This window comes from Phoca vitulina, unplaced genomic scaffold (assembly GCF_004348235.1).
Source record: "Phoca vitulina isolate PV1807 unplaced genomic scaffold, GSC_HSeal_1.0 scaffold111, whole genome shotgun sequence".
NCBI classification, from domain to species: Eukaryota; Metazoa; Chordata; class Mammalia; order Carnivora; family Phocidae; genus Phoca; species Phoca vitulina.
In genome coordinates, this window is record NW_022589814.1 from 258,377 (window position 1) to 280,750 (window position 22,374).

General features: G+C 47.9%; 1 protein-coding gene across 2 annotated transcripts in view; it reads left to right on the plus strand.

The window, feature by feature from the left end:
• Positions 1-11,558: 11,558 nt before the first annotated feature.
• FGD1 (FYVE, RhoGEF and PH domain containing 1) overlaps positions 11,559-22,374 on the plus strand; it is a 40,456-nt gene continuing 29,640 nt past the window's right edge. For both annotated transcript variants that reach the window (XM_032398195.1, XM_032398196.1), the window contains exon 1: positions 11,559-12,372. In XM_032398195.1, the coding sequence (XP_032254086.1) occupies positions 12,066-12,372 (307 nt within the window). In that variant the 5' untranslated portion in view covers positions 11,559-12,065. The remainder of the gene's footprint in view (positions 12,373-22,374) is intronic.

Genomic DNA, 22,374 nt, shown 5'->3' on the forward strand with positions numbered 1-22,374 from the left:
AAGAAAAAGGAATACAGTCAATGATATTGTTATAGCAATGTAATGGGACAGAGGGTAGCTATCTATATTTGTGGTGAACATAGCATAATCTATAAACTTGTCAAATTACTAAATTGTACACCTGAAACTAATGTAACACTGTGTGTAACTATACTCAAATAAAAAATGGGGAAAAAAAGAAATACTATTGATTTTTATAAGTTGGTTTTGTATCTGGCCTCACAAACTTTTTTTTTAATTCTAATAGTATGTCTGTTGAATCTGTTGGTTTTATTTCTTCTCTTCCAATCCTTATACAACTTACTTCTTTTCTCCCATTATAGTATTGACCAAGACTTCCAGTTCTATGTTAAACAGTAGTTGGTGAGAGTAAGTATCTCGTCTTATCCTCAATCTTCAAGGAAATGCATCTTAAGTTTCTCCATTTAGTATAAAATATGTTGTAAGGTTTTGGTATATAACCTTCACCAAGTTTCATTTGCCTTCTGGGGTACCTGGCTGGCTCAGTTGGTAGAGCATGTGACTCTTGATCTCAGGTTCATGAGTTCAAGCCCCAAGTTGGGCATAGAGCTTACTTAAAGAAAAAAAAAAATTTGCCTTCTATAGCTAGTTTTCATCATAAGTGAGAAGGTAACAACTTATTCTACATTAATTGGGATAATCATACGAGTATTCTCCTTTAGTCTGTTAATGTGGCAAATTACATCAATAGATTTTCTGAGGTTGAACAAATTCTCTTTGCATTCTTGGAATAAACTTGATCTGATTGTGATGTATTATTTAACATACTGTTGGATGCAATTAGCTAATATTTTATTTAGGATCTGTGTATCTATATTCATAATTGAAATGAGCCTATAATTTTCTTTTCTTTTATTATCCTTGTCTAGCTTTAGACTCAAGGTTTGAAGATTGTACTAAACTAATAAAATGAGCTGGGCAGCTTTCTCTCCTTTTCTATTTTCTGGAATAACTTGTATAAGAAGAAAAGTAACTATTCCTTGTGCGTCTGGCACAATACACCTGTAAACTTATCTGGGCCTGGATTTGGGGGAAAGGGATGATGTCCTTGCATACCATTTCAGTTTCATTAATACTTAGTGGTCTATTCAAGTTCTTTACTTCTTGCTATTCCATTTTTGCCATTTTATATTTTTCTAGGAATTAAATTTTATCTAGATTTTCTAATTATTTCTGCCTAGTTCCTAATAGTCAGGTTTCTGGCTTGACTGCCTAGTGCCTTCATAGACAGGGGCCCTGAAGGAGCAACATATCTGTCATTTGGGGCCAGAGGGAGTTTGGATACCTTTGTACTTCCAGCAAAGCAATGGCTCTGTGTGCTTTGGAAATTCGTGATTGTATATGAATGTGTGCACTTTTATAAATGTGTGTGTTTACACCTGATGCTCTAGTGTGTTTCTATTTATATGAAAATTGACGAAAAGAAAATTTTTCAAAGGGAAATTAGCTGGATGATTCTCTGTGTAGCTATTTTTCTGTGTCTATTCTTATGTGTCCCTGAGCTGTGAGGGGGTAATTCCATGGGTCTCTCAGTGTCTCTGTGTATGTCTGCATCTCTGCCAGTGTTGATTCATCCTGGGTGTTTTTCAATGTCTCAATATTTGCAGCTATGAGGGTTCGTGATTCTATGTACATCTTTCTGTCTCTGCAAAAGTCTGTGTCTCTAAGTGTGGGGGGTGAGGATTCTGTATGCATCTCTGTGTTTCACTGTAGAAATATATGCATGGAGTGCACATGCTACGTGGCAAGTTCAGACTCTCCAAGTCTGGAAGAAACATTACAACAGGAAATGCTCTGGATTCCAGCTTCCGGATGGAATTTCACTCAGAAAAATACCCCTTCCTGGTCCTCCCAATAACTGCAGCATTCTTTGTCTTTTTTCAAGAGGCTGGGTTGAGGGGGTTTATGCTAACCTTGACCTCAGAGGCCTTGTCTTTCAGGAGGATTTGGCAGAGCCATGAAATTCCACACCCTGCCACTTGCCTCTTGCCAGGCCTACTTCTTCCTCCTAAAGCCTTTTATAGTTCCACATTATCTACCAGACCAATTCTGATCCAAATTGTCCAGCGAGGCCAGGGGAAAACACAGGGAGATGAGGAGAAACAAACAGAATAAGATTTTTTAGAGTAAATAGATAAAGATTCAATTTGGCAAGAGAGGAACAGATAAAGAAATGATAACAGGAGATAATGAGACAGAGACAAAGAAATAGGGCCTGAAAGGTGGGAGCAAATAGTTAGAAATGGGGATAAATAAATAAGGATGGGGACAGAGAGATGGAGTGGGCAAGCTGCAAAAAGAGGGACAGAAATGAGGCAGGAAAGTAGGAGAGAGAGAGAGATGAGGTCAGAGAGGCAGCTACATAAAAGATGAGGAGAGAGAGGGACACAGAGATGATAACAGCCAGGTATCTAGGAAGGGCGTGTTTGGATGAGATAAACCAAGACAGAAAGAGATAGGGATGAAGATGAGTAGAGAGGTTGATGATGTAGCAGCTGACATTTTTGAGCATTTGTTATGTCTGAGACATGGCCCTACAAACTGTGTGTGTGCTAGTTCATTTAATGCTCACAGTAATGCTGTGAAGCAGGTACTATTATCAACCCTATTTTACAGATGAGGACACTGAGGCACAGCAAGTCAGAGGCACAACTAAGATTTGAATCCAAACAATCTAGCACCAGTGACTGTACTCCTGACTACTCTGTCAGTGACGAAGAGAGACAGAGGAATGGGGAACTGGGGACAAGTTAGCAAACAGAAACAGATGAATCCTGCATAGGGACAGAGAGATGGAGACAAAAGACAGGCACATGAGGAGAGCAACCCAATAAGAGAGATGGTAAGAGATAGAAAAGGGGTGATGAGAGAATCATATAGGGAAACGAGGGCAAAAAGACCTACATAGAGGGGTAAGAGAGACAGAGACAAAGAGTATAAATATTACAGGGAGGAGGGGAGATGAAAGAATGGAACAGAAAGGTGAGAATAGAGAAAGATAGGAGGGGAAGAGAGACAGATGAATGCAGCAGTACAAACAGAAAGAGGAGAACTGGGAAACAACCAGAGAGAAGTAGGGACAGGGTGATGGAGACAGAAAGGCAGACAGTAAAGAGGCTAAGGAGCCAAAGGAAACTGAAAGAGAAATAGAAAAGACAAATTCTGGAACACAGAGAAATTCAGAAACAGATGAGGTAGAGCAATGTGGTATTATATATATGAGGACAGAGACCCAGACCAAGATGAGAACCGTAAGTTAGATAGGGATGGGATGGAGACAAGGCAATCCTCAACATACGCAATATAAAAAGAATGGAGCAAAAAGAGAAGAGAGATGAAAAGAGAATAGGAGAGACAGGAAAGAGAAACCACCAGAGAGATGTAAACAGAGAGACAAGAGAAAGCAAAATGTAGACCGAGATGGGGGGTGTCTGAGAGGTGGTCAACAGTGATGAACTTGGTGGGAGAGACAGTCAAAAATAAGAAAGAGAAATAGAGACAAAGATAAGGTCATCTTGATTCAACAACCTACAAGTCTCTTGGATGTATCAGGGCTGGCACTGGGCAGTGTGGTACCCACTAGACTATGAGCTTAGGAAGGCAAAGCCCTGGCCTTTGTTATTCACTACTGTATCCTCTACCCACAATATAGTCCCAATCATATGGGGGACTACTGTTTGTTAAATATTAGGTCCCAGAAAATGTGCATGCATTGCATGGATTTTGTCATTGAATCCTTACAACTCTGACGTAGTAGGTATTGTTATCATCATTCCCAGTTTACAGATGGGGAAACTGAGACCCAGAGTGATGAGTAACTTGGCCAAGGTCACACAGAGGAACTAGGAGTGAAGCTCAAGCCGGATCCAATGGCGAAAGTATTTCATGAACCAAGGATTAGGATGAGTCTTTCCCTGACCATGCACTTGAGGTGCAAACAAATTCTAGTCTGCCTGATTCCAAGGTCTACACGTTTGACCACCATGACACACTGCTTCAGTGAAGGCTTGCTGACACTGATGGAAGCCTGCTAAGCCAAGGTGCACATGTCCTGACACCTCACCCTCTGGAGCTCCCTCCATCCAGTGAAGAAGGCTAACCTGCCTAGCTCAGAGAAACTTGAAAAAGTCCTATGAGTGGCAGTAATAAACTTCTGTGGAAGAACCCCAGCCTGGGGCAATCAGAGAATGAATGCTTCCTGGAGGAGGAGGTAGTTCAAAGAGGCCAGAAGCAGATTTACACAGAAGTCAGTGAAGGTTTAGGACCCCTTATTTGCACAGGTCCCTTCTAAGGCCCTGCTTAACAATCAGTGAAAAATCAAAGAGTACTAAGGATTTGTTACTTTTCAAGAAAATTGAAATGCCCTAACATCTTAGAGCTCATATATGAAGGAAACCAAACAGAAGTTTTCCCAAATTTGACAAGTCCTAAAAATGTACATTATTGTGAAGCTGAAACTTTTTAAACTATCAATAGTAAAAAAACAAATTTCTATCGACCATGCTATTAAGAAAGTCTAATATTTTTATTCTTTCTGCAGAAAATGGCCTTACCTAATGCTTCAGTGACAAGATTGAAGCCATTGGACATCAGGAATGGTTACTGGGCCCTCATTTTCCCACCGCCAAATCTCTAAACTTCCCAGTAACTGTGTTCATCCTTGTCTTGTTCCTAACCAGTTACAATGAGGGGCCTGAAGACCTCTCCTCCTCTTGTCCCAGATCCCAACCCCTCCTTTCTCTTCCTCTTCTGCATCTTGTCCTCTCCCTCTCTACTGGATCATTCCCAGCAGCAAATGAGCATAGTCTAGTATCTCCTATCTTTAAAAAAAATCATTCTTTGACCCTCCTCCTACCATCACCTTATCTCTCTGGGCTCTGTTCCCATTCACAGCCAAGTTTCTCAGTGGAGTTGCCTATACACCTAGCTCTACTTCAATGGGGATGAGGGAGGTGTTCTGTTCCCTTTGATCTCAGGGAGGGTCCTGTAACAAATTACACTCTCACCAGCACTCTATACAATTATTACTGTTTGTTAAATTAATTTTATTTTTCAGTATATACTTTACGTATTTTAGAATCTACATATACAGACAGTTTGAATAAATAATAAATATCTGTATACCCATCACCTAGCTTCAAAACCAGATCATTTTCAATGACAAACCCCCTGGGTACCCTCCCCAGCCACATTTCTTTCCCCTCCCTGAGGTAACCACTGTTCTGAATTTTTCATTTTTCATTCTTTGCTTTTCTGTATAGTTTTATAACATATGACTGTATCCATATATTGCATAATTTTTCATGTTTTTCAACTTTACATAAACATATTCTTCCATAACTTTTTTGAATCAGCATTAGGTTTTCTGAGTTTCATCCATGTTATTATGTGTAGCTAGAGTTCATTCATTTTTTATTTCTTTATAGTATTCCATTGTATAAATATGTCTGAATTTATTCATCCCATGCTTGTTTCCATTTCTTGCTCGTACTAACAGGCTTTGGTGAATATTCTTGTAGTGTCTCCCAGTACACATGTGCAAGGATTTCTCTAGGGAAGCAATTCTCAAATTTTTTGATCTCAGGACTTCCTTTACATTCTTAAAATTCACTGTAAGATAAATAAATAAATGTTTTAAAAGCGGGGAGAGCCTGGGTGACTCAGTAGGTTAAGCGCCTGACTCTTGATTTTGGCTCAGGTCATGATCTCAGGGTCATGAGATCGAGCCCCCACCCCACACAAGGCTCCGAGTCTACTTGAGATTCTCTCTCTCCCTCTCTCTCTCTTCCCCTCCCCCCCCACACTCGTGCATGCTCTCTCTCTCTCTCTCAAATAAATAAATCTTAAAAAAAAATCACTGCAAGACCTCAAAGAGCTTTCACGAATGTGGGTTTTATCAATTGATACTTGCTGCATTAGAAATTAAAACTGCAAAAGCTTCAATATATTAATTAAAAATAATAATAAATCCATCATTTTCAAATAAATAACATATTTCATGAAAAATAACTATTTTCCAAAACAAAAATAATTCAGTGAGAAGAGTGGCATTGTTTTACGTTTTTGCACATCTCTTTAGCATATGGCTTAATAGAAGACAGCTGGATTCTCATATCTGCTTCTGCATTCAATATGTTGTGTTATCTAGAACACTCCACTCTACAATCTTGAGAGAATGAGAGTAAAAGAAGCAAATAACACCTTTTGGCTCCCTGCCCCCCACTTCTGCCCCCAGGATAACCCAGACCACACAGGGAGAACCACTGCTCTCGGATATATACCTAAAAAGGCTGGGTCATAGAATATTTGCATCATTCAGCTTTACTAGAAAACGTCCAGCTTCTTCTAGAGTGGTTGTATCAATTTACACTCTTACCAATGGTGTATCCATTCCCTCTTTATCCATTCTGGTGTTCACCCCTACCACTCCACCAAAACTGCTATTAAGGTCACTACCAATATCCGTGTTGTCATATCCAATGCACCCTTTTCAATCTTCGTCTTAGTTGACTTCTCAGTACTCTTTTCAAAAATCTCCAACACAACCCTAGTTATATCCCGATCTCTTTATTTCTTTCTCAGTCTCCTTGCCACCTCCTGCTCCTTCACCCAGTCTCTAAAGTTGGAGTTCCTTTGACCTCAGTCAAGGATCCTCTTTCTTTCTCTTTGCTCTCTTTCAGACTGACCTCTTCTCTCGTAGCTTTTAATGCCATCTCTATAGTGACAACTCTCATTTATATCTGAAACTCAGACTTCTCCTCTGGGATGTATACACCATTACCTGCTTTGACCTCTCCACTTGATTATCTTAAGGGAGTGTAGAACTGAACCCTTGATCTTCCCCCTGAAACCCTGTTCTTCTTTCTGTCTTCCTCATCTCAATGAATGACCTAGCCCACATCAGATCCATGGGAGGCATCAAAGATGCCTCCCTCTCCCTCCCTCCCCCAAGCCACCACACCAACCCCTTTCAATTCTAAATATCTCCCAAATCTGTCTACATCTCTCCATCTCCACAGCCACCACTTTAGTCCACTTACCATTATCTCTGACTACAGTAGGCTTCTAATCTTGCCCACCTCTAGTTCAATCCACAGCAGCCAAAGTACTCTTTTTAAATCATACCACTTCAATCCCCAATTAAAAACCTTTCAGTGTAGGGTATTTCAGCATTTGGGAGATGTGAATTATCTACAAAAGAGATACTAGCAATGTCCACAATAGCCAAACTATGGAGAGAGCCAAGATGTCCATCAACAGATGAATGGATAAAGAAGATGTGGTATATATATACAATGGAATATTATGCAGCCATCAAAAAAAACCCCAAAATCTTGCCATTTGCAATGACATGGATGGAATTAAAGGGTATTATGCTAAGTGAAATAAGTCAATCAGAGAAAGACAAGTATCATATGATCTCACTGATATGAGGAATTTGAGAAACAAGACAGAGGATCATAGGGGAAAGGAGGAAAAAAATGAAACAAGATGAAACCAGAGAGGGAGACAAACCATAAGGGACTCTTAATCTCAGGAAACAAACTGAGGGTTGCTGGAGTGGTGGGGGGTGGGAGGGATGGGGGGCTGGGTGATGGACATTGGGGAGGGTATGTGCTATGGTGAGCACTGTGAATTGTGTAAGATTGATAAATCACAAACCTGTACTTCTGAAACAAATAATACATTATATGTTAAAAAGAAGAAGAAGAAGATAGTAGGAAGGGAAAAATGAAGGGGGGGGAATCAGAGGGGGAGACGAACCATGAGAGACTATGGACTCTGAGAAACAGAGGGGAGGGGATGGGGGGATGGTTAGCCCGGTGATGGGTATTAAGGAGGGCATGTACTGCATGGAGCACTGGGTGTTATACGCAAACAATGAATCATGGAACACTACATCAAAAACTAATGATGTAATGTATGGTGACTAACATAATAAAATTAATAAAAAATAGAGATACTATTTCATCATGTTTCAGTTTATATGATACAACCTGAAACAAAAGTTTCATGAAAGAAACTTACCCTTCCTACATGATTCTATGGTACATCAATATTTTCTATTCTTATCTCAACTTGATTTCAGTACCTTCTGCAGTTTGACCCACATTTAAAAGCACTGCTTCAATACCTTTCCATTGCTCACAGAATAAGATCCATTCTCCTTACCATGGCCTATAAAGCCCTACATAATATGGCTCCTGCCTACCTCTTTGACCTCATATCCTACTCCTCTCACTCTCAGCTCACTATGCTCCAGCCACAGTGGCCTTCCTACAGTTCCTAAGTATACCATTTACATTTCTCCCCAGGGCCTTCCCACATGCTGTGTCCTCTGTGTGAAACACTTTTGCCTCTACTCATCGGTTAACTCCCACTCCTTCACATTCAGCTTGAATATCAGGCCTTGCCTGACCCCTCAGACTTAATTGCCCCCACCCGTTACTCTCCCTCTCATATCACCCTGTTCTATCTCTTTATATAGCCTTATCACAATTTGTAATTATGTGTGTGTTTATGTGTTATAATTATGTGTTTGTTCACTTCCCGTCCTTTCCAGCACCAGACCATAAACTCATGGTCTTGTTCACATCTGTCTTATTCACTGCTGCATAGCTAGTGCCTCACACGGCGCCTGGCCCATGGTATGTGCTCAAAAAGACATTCATCAAATGAGCAGAGATCGGAAGAACAAACGAAGTGGAACTGGGGAAATGTGGAGTTTCACACAGAGGCAACAGCATATGCAAAGACTCAGAGGCTAAAGAGACTAAGGAATGGTCTAAGACTTTCAACTTAGACTCAAGAATGAAGCCTGGAGAGGCTGCCGGCATCAAATAAATCATCAAGGGTGCAGCTTAATCTTCCTTGTTGAAGAAGGTAGGTTTCCTTTTGAGCCCGTGGGGACTCATTGAAGGGTTCTAAATATGAGAGGGATATGAGTTGATTTACCTTTTGAAAAAATCACACCGCCTACAATGGAGAGAAGGGATTCCAGGGAGTAAGACTGAAACAGGGAGGCTGTGACAGTATACCAGTTTAGATGTGGTGCTGGCCTATACTAGGTTCATGTCAGCAGAAATGAAGAGACTGCATAAATAAATATGGGAGATATTTGAGAAGTAAACACGACAAGATTTGGTGATTGCATGGGGGTGGAGGAGAGAGAAGAGTCGGGGTATAACTCAGGTTTCTGCTTTGGGGTCATTCACAAAAGTAATGTACAAAGAAGGACAAACAGGCTGGGAGGAGGATGCCTTGAGGTGGTAAAAAACTGAGGTTTTAGGTGCTTCTGGAGTGCTCAGGTAGAGCTATCTAATAACCAGTTGAATGCATGGGTCAGGAGAAATATCTGGACTTGAGGTATCAATATGGGAGTCATCAGCAAAGAGATGATAATTGAAGCCAAGGGAGCGAATGTAATAATTGAAGGAAAGAGCATAGAAAGAGGAGAGAGCTCAGGCCAAATCCCTAAGGAGCACTGCCATTTAAGGGTTAGACAAAGAGGAGCCTGGAAAGTAACGAGGAATTTAAACAAGGCGGTAGTTGGGTATTTACCCCAAAGACACAGATGTAGTGAAAAGAAGGGCCATATGCACCCCAGTGTTCATAGCAGCAATGTCCACAATAGCCAAACTGTGAAAAGAGCCGAGATGCCCTCCAACAGATGAATGGATAAAGAAGATGTGGTCCATATATACAATGGAATATTACTCAGCCATCAGAAAGGATGAATACCCAACTTTTACGTCAACATGGATGGGACTGGAGGAGATTATGCTAAGTGAAGTAAGTCAAGCAGAGAAAGTCAATTATCATATGGTTTCACTTATTTGTGGAACATAAGGAATAGCATGGAGGACATTAGGAGAAGGAAGGGAAAAAGGAAGGTGGGGAAATCAGAGGGAGAGATGAACCATGAGAGACTATGGACTCTGGGAAACAAACTGAGAGTGTTAGAGGGGAGGGGGGTAGGAGGATGGGTTAGCCCGGTGATGGGTATTAAGGAGGGCATATACTGCATGGAGCACTGGGTGTTATACGAGAACAATGAATCGTGGATCACTACATCAAAAACTAATGATGTATTGTATGGTGACTAACATAACAGAATAAGATAAAATTTAAAAAAATAAATAAACAAAGCAGTAGAAGAAAAAATGGGAGTGTGGTGTCATGGAAGTGGTTTAAGGAGGAGGGAGTGATCACAAGTGCCAGATACTACCAAGAAGTCAAGTAGGATAACCTCTGAAAAGATTCTATTAGATTTTGTGAGCTAGGCCATGGCAGACCTTGATGAGAGAGCAGTATTAGGCAAGTAGTGGAGGCAGACTGGAGTGGGTTGAAAGATAAATGAGAAGTGGGAAAATGAAGAGAGTTAAGTGTAGGCAACTCTTTTGAGAAGCTTACAGAGAGGAGAAGGTGGTGGTTGGAGAGGGAGGCTTTTCAGCAATTGTTTACTTGTTTTCAGATGGAAGAGACCAACCTGAATATGTTTAGATGATGATGGGAAGGGACAAGGACTCTGTAGGTTTGGTAGCAAGAAGTCCAGAACTTCCTTTCAGTGACTTCTGTTTACTCTGTGAAGTAGGACCTGGTCGGGTCATCTGCTGAGGCTTGGGGGCAGATGGAAAAGTTGGGGGTTTGAGGAGAAGGGAGGTTTGAAAGGGCTGCTGTGGAGCATGGGGGAAAGAGCAGCCGAGGGACACAGTAAAGTTGCGGGTCAGTATTGAGGGCCTCATAGATGATGGGGACCATGAGTTTATAGTGGCACAAATCTGTGAGACTGAACGGTTTTCTCCAGCACTGTTTAGCTGCCTTTGCGCAGGCATGGAAAAAGCGGACAGTTGGACTGATCCAAGGTTGGGATGTTGCCAGGCGGATGCAACAATCCTGAGAACTGAGGCTTTTGGCAAGAGAGTGGCGAAGTTAAGGACCATAAGGTCTGGTCTGAGCAGAGTGAAGTGTATCAAAGACAAGTCCTCTATGAGCCAAGCACTAGGGAGACTCTGGAACCTGTGGAAAGGTTTCTGGAAGAGACTGAAGGACGAGCAGACAGAGGAAGACCTGAGAGAGGGACAGAAAGGCACATTAGGGGGTTTGAGCCCAGAGACTTGCCTGTGTGGGACCACAGAGGGATGGGGAACGAAGGCCGAGGGGAATGTTTAAGGGGGAGGAGGGCCTTTGAGGGCGGTCGCAGCGAGAAGCGAGGCGGGTCCGAGCCAGGGGGCGTGGCCAAGCGCAAATCCCGGGCGAGGGGGCGGGGCCCGGGTAACTGGGTCCCAGCGCCGCTGTGGCTGCGGCTGCCTCAGCGACGGCTCCCGCCTCCCCACCCCCCTTCCCCGTCTCCTTCCTGCCCGCCGCCGCGGAGACCTAGGCCGAAGCTGTTACCCTGCCCCCGCGGCTGAAGCATCGTCCAGAGGGATTGGCTGAGGGCGAGCCCCGCAGCCCAAGCGCGCGACGCACACGCGCGCCCCCCGCCAGCGCCATCCTCTCCTCCCTCCCTCCCCTGCCCTGCCTTCCCCTCCCCTCCGCCCCCCAGCCTCCGCTGCGGCGGGAGGAAGAACCCTTTCCGACCAGTCAGGAGAGCCCAGATCGATTCCCATTCGGGGAGAAAGAGACCCCGCACACCGAACAGACCGACCGCTCGCCCCGGGGCCACGGAAGTGGCTCGCCTCCTAAGAGGGAGCCCGCGCCGAGCGCAGCCCCCCGACCCTCACCCAGCCGCTGCCGCATAGACAGCGCTCCTCAGCGGGCCCCCGGCCCCGCCGAGCCCAATCCCCGCGCAGGGCCCGGGCTGGCGATGCCTGGCACGGCAGCGGCGGTGGCTGCGGCTGCTGCTGGTACTGCCACTGCTGCCACGGCTGCTGGCCCGGGCCCGGGCCGGGGGCTTGAATCTCCGCAGTGGGGCTGAGCCCGCAGCCCCGCCCCCCGAGCCTGAGGCCGCTGCTCTGCCGGGCGCCGGGCCTCCTCCGCCCGCGCCTCCGCCCCAGGAGCTGGAGCCAAGCGGGGAGCCCGGGCCCCGCGCCCAGGCCCGGACCATGCATGGCCACCGAGCCCCGGGGGGCGCCGGGCCTTCCGAGCCCGAACACCCAACCACGAACGCCTCCGGCGCCGCTCCACCGGTCAGTGCCGACACGGACCCTGGGGCCTCCGAGCCGGGACTGCCAGTGCTTAGGGGCTCAAGCTCCGCTCTCAGCGGCCCCCTGGATCCCCAGTTTGCCGGACCCTCGGACGCCAGCCTGGGCGCTGCTCCAGGCCCCCGGGTCTTACCCTGCGGCCCCAGTCCACAGCACCACCGGGCCCTGCGCTTCTCCTACCACCTAGAGGGCTCTCAGCCCCGGCCTGGTGAGTGATCCAGAGAGCATGGGAGCCTGGGCCACGGGCCTGGTACTGGGAGCGGGTTCTTGTTCTCGGGCCCTCTAAGCCCCACCTCGGAGCCGGCCCGCTCACCCTGGCCCTTCGAGTCTTCTCAACCCCCACCCCCTTCCGTCGCTCCTCTTCCGTCCAGTCCTTTCAACCTCTGTCCACGGTCTCCTCTCTCTGTCCCCTTGCCCCCTCAACCCTTCCCACCCCCTTCTTGTCTATCTGCTGAGACTAATGGGAGAAGGAGCACTCCAAGAAAAACGGTCAGAATTGCAAGGCAGTAAGGGGAATTTGGTTGGGGGAACGGAGTTTGGGAGAATAGGAGAAAAGGAGTCTCCCATTTGCCAAGCGCCTACATTGTGCCAGGCACTGGGCTGGGTGCTTTGTATGGGCTCTCATATCATCTTCAGGAGCTTCCTGTGAAGTAGGTATCATTAGCCCCATTTTGTAGGGTAGGAAACTGAAGCCCAGAGAAGTTAAGTAACTTGCCCAACGTCCCACAGCTAGAATGGAGCCAGGATTCAAAACCAGATGCATTTGAGTCCAAAGTCTGTGGTCTTTCTCTTTCCCCAAACTGAGGTTGGAGACCATGCCAAGCCTTCTGCTTATGTGATTTTCTCCTGTACTGTTCAGCAGCTCTGGAGTATGAGTGGAAAAAAAAAGAGAGAGAGATGGTGGATTGATCCAGGTTGGGGTTTTGCCAAGGTGTGTGTGGCGGGAGGACCAGGGAAGGAGGGAGTAGAAGGTGCTGATGAGCGAGATAGGTGGAGGAGGTGGGCCTTGGGGGTCAAGCTGGAGGGGAGGGCTGGAAGGGCTGATAAGTAGGGAGACAGCAGAAGGGGTGGGGGGCAAAGTCAGTTGTAGCAGAGCTGTAGAGCTGCAGGGCTGCAAGGATGGTTGTAAAGAGAAATCAGGATGCTCGAACTTGGATTCGCAGAGGTGGAGCAGCTCTGGGTCAGGCTGGGGCCACAGACTACTGCCTGGAGAGGCATTTGCCCTGCACAGACCTGAGTGTCTGAGGAGTCCAGCAGGGCCACCCCCATCTGGGGACATCCCCATGTGGACCTGAACCCAGGAGCCACAGAGAAAGAGCAGTGTATTTCTGGTCTGCCTTCCACTGGAACACTGACAGAGCTGTTGAGCGCCTGGGACCGCCCCCCCCCCCCAGGGCTCACATCCCCAGCCTCCATAGGTCTCTGGGACTGTGGCCCAGCACAGTTAGCAGTAGTGAAACAAAGCACTGGCAAGATGTGCCCCTTACTGCTGTTGTGACCTTGGGCTAGTCATGGAACCTCTGGGAGTTTCCAGGGGCTCCTTCAGTGTGGGCTGGAGATATCCAGCTGACAAGAGGCCTTTAACGCCCTGCCCTGCATTCGCTCCTGCTAGCTTTCCAAACACCCCTTGACAGACACTATATGGAGCAGGCTACTTGGCTGCCCCTACTACAGCACCTTCTTTCAAATCCCAAAACATGCCACAAGGACTCCCACCTCAGGGTCTTTGCGTCTGCTTTTCCCTCTGCCTGGCAGGTCTTCCCCCTGCTCTCCACCTGGCTTGTTCTTCATCTTTCAGGTCTCAGCTCAGATGTCACCTCCTCCAAGAGACCCTCCCTGACCACTTTGGGGGGGGGGGCACTTGTGAGTCTCCATCACAGCTTCCGTCCTTGCCCTTCGTACAGTCTGAAATTATCTTATTGTATGTGTCCACTTGTTTATTGGCCATCTTCCTCCACTAGAAGGTGAACTCTGTGAGGGCAAGGGGATTGTATCTGTTTTGTTCACTGTTGTATCCCCAGTGAGTAGGGCAGTGCCTAGCACACAGTAGGTGCTCAATAAATCCTCGTTGAACAAATGCCTGAACAGATATGGAGTGAGCACATAGTAGGCCCTCAGGAACTATTGTCTAAAAGAAGGACAACGGAATTCCTGGCCTCTAGATGCTCTTGGTCTGAGAGTCAGTAGCTGGGCAGCGTCTCGACCCCTGGTCTCTTAGCCTCTGATTGCTGCTGCTACCGCTGCCGCCCCCATGGCGGTGATTCGGAGTTGCTGTCCCACGTCCCACTCTCCCAGTCCTTACACATTACCAGTCACAATACCCAGCCTGAACTCCCCTCCTCCCCAAAAAAGCAAAACAAAGTTTCCAGGATCCTTTTTGCCAGTCAAATCCCTGTGTCTGTAATTGGTGGCTGTCTATATATATATATACTCCAAGATGGGGATTAAGAATAAGAAGAGTGTTAGGGAAAGACCTGGCTTCCCAACCAACCATTCCTACGTGACTCACCGTGTGACCCTGGGTGAGTGACTTCCCTTCTCTAAGCCTCGATTTCCCCATCTATAGAATGCCTCGAGAAGTCTATGAGATACTGGTGAGAAACCTGCAGAATAAAATGAAATTTTTTTAAAATAAGGGAAAAACCTTCCGAAGAGGAGGTGGAGGAATTACTCAGGCCCTGGCAAAGCAGGCGCCGGGCCATGTGATTCACAGCAGCATGGGGTGTGAGAGGCCCGCCTCCCCCACTGCCCAGCCGGCCCAGGGGTAGGCACAAGTGACTTGCTTCTCTCTCCACAGGACTCGCCTATAATTGGCCCAAAGAGGGCAGGGTTGGTGGTTGTAGGGTGTGTGTGTGTGTGTGTATGTGTGTGAGAGAGAGAGAGAGAAACAGAGACAGAGACAGAAAGAGGGAGAGAGAGAAAGAGAGTCCTCTCAATTAAAGGGTTGAACATTTTAGTCCACATGTTAAGATTTCTGTGTGCCTGCCGACTTCCTCCCTCAGACTGCTGAGGCTTTTATTGAATCACCACCCGTAGGGGGCCAGTGACCCATCCTGGTGGGGGGGGGGTGCTCTTAAAAATAATACAGTTGATCCTTGAACAATGGGGGAGTTAGGGTTATGAGCCCCCATGCCCCTACTTGCACAGTCAAAAAATCTGTGTATAACTTTTGACTCCCCCAAAACATAACTACTAATAGCCTACTTTTGACTGGAATCCTTACCAATAACATAAACAGTCAAGTAACAAATCATTTTGTATATGTATTATATACTTTATTCTTAAAGTAAGCCAGAGAAAAGAAAGTGTTATTAAGAAATCATAAGGAAGAGAAGGGGCGCCTGGGTAGGCTCAGTCAGTTAAGCGTCTAACTCTTGATTTCAACTCAGGTCATGATATCAGGGTGGTGAGATCGAGCCCCACATTGGGCTCTGTGCTCAGCAGAGTCTGCTTGGGATTTTCTCTCTCCCTCTGCCCCTCCCCCCACTTGCACACGCACTCTCCCTCTCTCTCTGTCTAAAATAAATAAATAAATCTTAAAAAAAAGGAAAGAAAATCATAAGGAAGAGGAAATACATTTATGGTACTATACTATATTTATTGAAAAAATCCACATATAAGTGGACCTGTGCAGTTCATACCCTGTTGTTCAAGGGTCCACTGTAGTTAAATCTTATCCATGTGAAAAACCTTCAATTTCTTCAAAGTGCTTTCTCTTTGAGTTACCCTGATTTCTGGTACGGGGAGGGGGCAATTGTTTTTATACCCATTTTCCAGGTTAATAAAACCTGGAAAGAGATGCCAGAGAGGGCTTTGAGAGAGTCGGAAAGGAGTTCCGAGCCTAGGTTTGCTCATACAGATTTGAGGGAAACCCTACCCTATTCCTCAGTTTTGAGACCTAGAATATCCTTCTGGATGCTGGGTGGGGAGTAGCTTGGGGCCTGTCTCAGTCAAAATAGTTGCACCTGATGTAAGAGTCTTTTCATGGGTAGTGGGAGAACTGAGCCAATTGAGGGGGGCAGCAATAGGGCTGGCTCCCTCTAATTTGGAGCCTAGGGCATCATCAGAGACTCCAAGAGTTAGAATGGGAGCTGGAAAGGGCCCTGGACACCATCTGGTTCTGGGTTTCCCAAACTGGGTGAACATCAGAATCCCCTGATGACTTTGAAAAAATAAATGTTATTCCCAGACTCCACCTCAGAGCTCCAGAATCTTGGGGTTGCAATCCAGGAATCTATTTTTAAAGCTTCCCAGGTGATTCTGATACACAGCCTAGAGTGGGAACTGATTTTTAGTTGGGGTAGTGGAGGCTCAGAGAGGCAGTTTATTCATGGTCCTACGGTGAATCAGCATGATTAGGGCCAGAAGGATGCATTGGCCTCCCCTCTGAGGCCCTCTCCTCAGGACCCTATGTGGGCCTACCTCCCTGCCTCCCAACCCCAAAGGAAGGCAGGGGATCTAAGCTAAAGGGAGTGAGTCAACCCCTCACTCATATACGCACAAACACCGGCTGCCTTAGTTTACCATCTATACCTAGCTCTAGTGAATGGCTGCCATTTGGCACTTCACGTTGGAAAGCAATTGCAGTTCTGGGACTCCAGGCAGGGGAAACTGTGGCATCAGCAGCACCCACCACAGGGCCTGGCCCAAAGCAAGGGCTCTAAGAGGTGTCAGCAGGGTTTGTAGAACTAGGAGGAACATGGAGGGCAGTTCAGGTAAGAATTTCAGTGGGAGGGGCGCCTGGGTGGCTCAGTTGGTTAAGCGACTGCCTTCAGCTCAGGTCATGATCCTGGAGTCCTGGGATCGGGTCCCGCATTGGACTCCCCGCTCAGCGGGGAGTCTGCTTCTCCCTCTGACCCTCCCCCCTCTCATGCTCTCTCTGTCTCATTCTTTCTCTCTCAAATAAATAAATAAAATCTTTAAAAAAAAAAAAAGAATTTCAGTGGGAACAAGGGCACTGAGGCTTGAGGCATGCTGGGAACTGGGAGTGGTATTGAGAGGCCTAAGGGATAAGGCTAAGAAAGGAACTTTATCCTGAGGGCAAAGGGGAACTATGGAAGGGTTTATTAAGCAGGGGAATGATGTGCTCAGAGGTGGGTGTTTGGGAGATCCCCATAGCTACATGTGGAGAGTGGATGGTAGGGATGCAAGAATGGGAACAGGGAGACAGGCAGGTGGGGGTCATAGTCATCCCAGTGATGGGTGATCATAGCTTGGGTTAGAGTGATGGCAATAGGAAGGACAATAAGATCTGAGAGATATTTAGGGGCTAACATGGACAGGCCTTGGTGGTGGCTTGGATGTACAGGCCAAGAAGAAGGAAAAGTCTAGGATGAGTTTGGGTTGTTGTCTGAAACCAACTAGTGACCCAGTGGATGGTGCTAGGGCCATCTACCTGCAAGAGAAGGAGCAGGTTTGAGGGAGGATATTGAGTTTGAAAGGCCTTGGGGGACATCCAGGTGGAAGCGGCCAGCAGGCATCTCGATGTAGGGTTGGAAAGCTCAAAAGAGAGAGGACTGGGCCAGAGATGTTTGGGAATTCTCACCACCAATGCATACCGTGGATCACAAAGCAGCTCATGGGGAGAAGTGTGTGCAGTTCTGGGGGCCAGTCCCATCCCTGAAGACATAGATAGTGAGGTCAGCAGAGTCACACTCAGGTGGGTCATTCATTACCTGCCGAAACTTTGCCTTAGAAATGCCTTGAGGGGGGAGGGCAGTGTTTTAAAGCACATTGGCATAAAGCTGAGACCCATTTCACAGATACCCAGGCTAGTGGCTTGTTGCAAAGAACTGAGGCAGTACTCCTGAAAAGCAAATCAAACACTGATAAAGGAAATTCCTGTGGCTCCCTCAATGTTCTCCCTTTTGAGGGCATCCTGAGAGGTCACAGAGGAAGGTCGCTTTTGGGAAGAAGAGGGGGCTTATGACAGGGGGCGGGGGTGGGCTCTGCTGGGGATTTTTGGAGAGCAGCAGTTTGAGATTCTGAGGGAATGTCTGGGAAAAGACCCAGATTTGGTTCAGTCAGCTGGGGTCTTCCAAACAAACACAACAAAACATAAAAGACTCTGGATAGCTGGAAAAAGGACTTCCCCAGACAGGACTAAAGGAATTGAAGCTTCCAAGTTGCAGATGGTTGGCACCCCGTTCCTCGGCCCTTTCAGGTACCTCTGTCCCTGTGGGAGGGCCTGGTGGGAGCTACCTGCCTCCTCAGGGGTGAGTGGCAGCTGTGTCTGAGACAGACTCCAACCACAGCTTTCTGGGGGCCAGTTAGCTAAATGCCTTAGGCAGATGTTGAGCTGGCCAGATCCTGGCTGGGTGGGGCTAGGACCTGTCTGGAATGAGGGCAGGAAGCACAGTCTGCCATTGGCCAGCCCAGCAGAGTTATGTTCCCTCCTCTGGAGAGAGCAGACATCCTTGGAGCAGTAAGTCCAGACTCTCTGGGTTCTAATACCCAGTTCCTTGGACTTGGAAGGCATCGCATGTCCAAAAGGTGCTTCAAAACCCACACAGAGCTGAAGACAAGGATGCAGGACAGTAGCTGAAGGAACCTCAGTGCTCCTGGCTCTGCCACTGGCGCACTGTACACCACCCCGGGGTCCTTTCCCCTCTCAGGGCCTTAGTTTCCCCATTTATAACCCTAGGACCTGATCATCACATTTGTCTGGTGTATAACACGGCATCAATGAATACTTGGTAATAAATACTTGGCAGATAAGGGAAAGTGAAAGGGGAGGAAGAAGGGCATTTCTTTATTCAACGAATGTTTATTGAAGAGGTACTACGTGCGTGGCCCTGTGCAGAAGACAGAGCTTCTTCCTAGCAGGGAAGATCTACATGACAAGTAATTGTGAGCACAGATGCTGCAGGAACATATGAGGAGTGGCGTAAGCAGGGAAAAGAGGACACTTGATTTGAGACTCCAAGGATAAATGGGAGTCCAGAGGTAAGGCAAAGCGGAAAAGCAATTCAGGCCACGGGAACAACATGTGCCAAAGCCCCAGGCGGAAGAGAGCACTTTCGAGGAACAGACAAGAGGCCATTGTGGCTGGAGGGTGGGGGCGGGGAAGTGTTCTTGAGCTGGGCCTTACTTGTCCCCAAGCTCAGAAGGTTGGCGTTCACCCGGGAGGCGAGGGGGAGCCCTTCATAGGGCCACAGGAATTGAAGCCGACTGTTTTCATAGGCTGGTTGTGGTGTGGAGAACGCCTTGTAGAGAGGATGAGAGGGAAAGCAGTTAGGAAGCTGGAGAGTGGGGCAGAGCTTATGGATTCTAAAGCTACGAAAGTCAGGTCTGCTAGGGGTTGGGGTCTGGCTGGATGTGTGAGTTGAGGGAGAGGGAGGAGACCTGGAGAAAGCCCAGCCTCTGGCTTGGAGAACTGCAGGGCTGGATGTGCCCCTCTTGGGATGGGGAAGGCAGGAGGAGGTGCCCCTAGGGGCTGGGTGTGGCTTGGGACGCACTGAGTCTGAGGGAGCCCGAAGACAGGGGATGGGGCATCCCGGTGGCAGTGCCCAGCAGGCATCGGCTGTGCCCCCGCCCCTGGGCCCCAGAGTTAAGGGCAGGAGGGTGAGGGGCACAGGTGTGTGGCTGAGGCCCAGAGGGAATTGGGAGGCTCCTCGGGGCGCTGGCAGCCTCCAGCCGTCTGTGGTGCCTTCTTGTATGTAGCCCGGGCACGGAAGGGGTTAAGTCACAGAGGGAAGGCGCCTGTAGAAAGTGGCCAAGGCAGGACTGGCAAGGCTGGCCCCAGGGAGCTGCAGCTGGCATAGCGGCCCTTCCGCTTGGGCCTGCTGGGCGCGCAGCGGCTGCCCACACCTCTACCTCTGCCTTCACCTTCACCTTCCCTGCTCCCCCGCCCGAGCTTCTTCCCAGTTCCCCTAGGCAGGGCCTCCCTGCCTAATGCATTCCAGGTGTTGACACAGCCCCAGGGGCGGCAGGAAGTAGGGCAGGGAAGGTGTGGGTCTCTCTTGCTGTGCATCTCTTAGGGGCTCCAGTCTCCAGGCCTCACTGACTGCTTCTGTTCTCTGGAGAATTCCTTCAGGGATCTCTGTTTGGGTCCTGAGTCTCCGGCAGGGTCAGGCAGTGGTGAGAGCACCCCCCGACCCCCCGACCCCAGACCCAGCTCTGGCACTTTCTAGCTTCACGTGACCTTGAGCAAGTCTCTTCACCTCCCTGAGCCTCAGTTTTAACATCTGTAAAATGGGGTTATCATGCCCACCTCTTAGTGTTGTCTTAAGAATTTGCCACAGGTAAAGAAAACCCCCGCAGCACTCAGCATGACACATTGTAGCCATGTTCAACAAATGGCCGTGGTCTGCCTTGGTCTGCCCTTTTTGTTTCTTCACATTTGCCTCTCTAAGCCTGCATCCCTCACTGTCCCTGTCTCCCTTCTGACTTGCCCCCCCCTTTACCGTTTCCCTCTCTAGCTGTCGGGCTCTCCGCAGTCTTCCTTCCGGTCTTCTCCTTCCTTGTCTTGGTTCCAGTGCCTCTCTCTCTCTTTTTCTCTCTCTCTGCCTTTTTCCCTCATGATCTCTCTGTGTTACTAATTCTCAAATTTGACCAGGCTTCTGGTGACAGGGGAAGGGAAATGGGTGGATCTTGGGATCCCTGGGGTCACACACAGCAGGGGTCAGAGGGGCCATCCCCTAGTGGCTTTGTCCTCACAGGAAGGGAAATCCCAGCCAGCGTGGCAGCCCCAGCACTGGGTAATTACTGCCCCCAGTGCTCCCAGCTGCAGCTCCACTCCCTTCCCTTCCTGTCCTCTGAAGTCCCCAGCCCCTCCTGGGGGTGGAGCAACCACCCCCATCCTTCTCTGGCCTCAGGTCCAGAGACACAGGGAGGAGGTGGCCAGGCCCTTACAGCAGTCCAGCAACTGGAAGAGGGATGGGCTGCCTGTGCTCCCATGTGGCCGTGTGGTGTGTGTGTGTGTGTGCGAGCGCGCGCGCGTGTTTGTGTGTGTGTGTGAGCGCACGCATGTGTGCGTGCATGCACGTGCATGTGTGCACATGTGCCTGGCTGCCTGGCTGTCTTTGTCCCCAAGGGTCTGTTTTGTGTGTATCTTAATGTTCTTATTTCTGTATGTCTGTCTGAATGTTTGAGTGTGTGTCTGTATATGTCTCTGTGTGTCTATGTGTGTCTTTGGGTCTGTATTTGTTGTGTGTTCCTGTTTGCCTGCTTGTGTGTCACCTTGGTTCTGTCTAAGCCCCTGGGAGTTTCTAGATGTTTCTGCATGTGGGTTTCTGTATGTAGATCTCGTGCGTGTGCGTGTGCGTGTGTGTGTGTGTTTCTGTGCCCATGTCTGTCTCTGTATGCCCCCTATGAGTTCTGTATCTTGGTTGTGGTTGTAGTTGGTGTGTGTGTGGGCAGGGGTGCCTGCCTGTCTTTTGGCCCTTCCTGCCCTCTTCCTCCTGTTCTGGAATGTTTTTTTTTTTTTTTTTTTTTTTTTACAAACCCAGGACTCTGTTCATTGTGCCCTCAAACACACTCTTCACCTTCCCACCTAGTATTCCCACCTTTGCTCAATTTCTTCCCTTGCCTGCAGGACCATGCCCAGTCCACCTAAAACCAAAAAACAACAATAACAACAACAAAAACATACCCCATCCTGGATGGCTGAACTCAAAAACCGCCTCCTTTAGAAAGTCACCCCATTCCCCCCTCCAAATGTCATTTCTTTCCCAACTCAGCAAACATTGGCTGAGGATGTGCTCTGTGACTCTGGACACAGACATGCTTGGGATCCCATCCCAGCTCTAACTGTGTATCCTCAGACAAGTTATTTTGCTTCTCTGTGTCTCGCTTTTCTTGCCTATAAGATGGAGCTAATAGTACACAGGGTTGTTAGGAGGATGCCATACCGGAAAGCATCAACACAAAGCCTGACCCAGAGTAGGTGCTTAACAAACAGTTGAACCCCCATACTTTATATCCTCCACTAAGAAGTGAACACCTTGAGTTCCAGACAGTTCTGGAGATTCTTGAAATGCCCTGCTCTCTTCTCCAAGGGTCTTGCACAGGGCAAAGTGTAAATTGGACCAGGTGGAACCAAAGGATCCCAGTTCAGGGAACTGCTGACAAGTGTTGCATGAGCCTGCTCGGGCCCAGAGAAGATTGGGCCCTAGCAGAGGGTGGAAGAAGGGACCTCCAAGGCTGCCACCCAATGGCCAGAGCATGTCAGATAGGGCAGGAGGTAACCGGCAGAGGTGGAAGGGGCCTA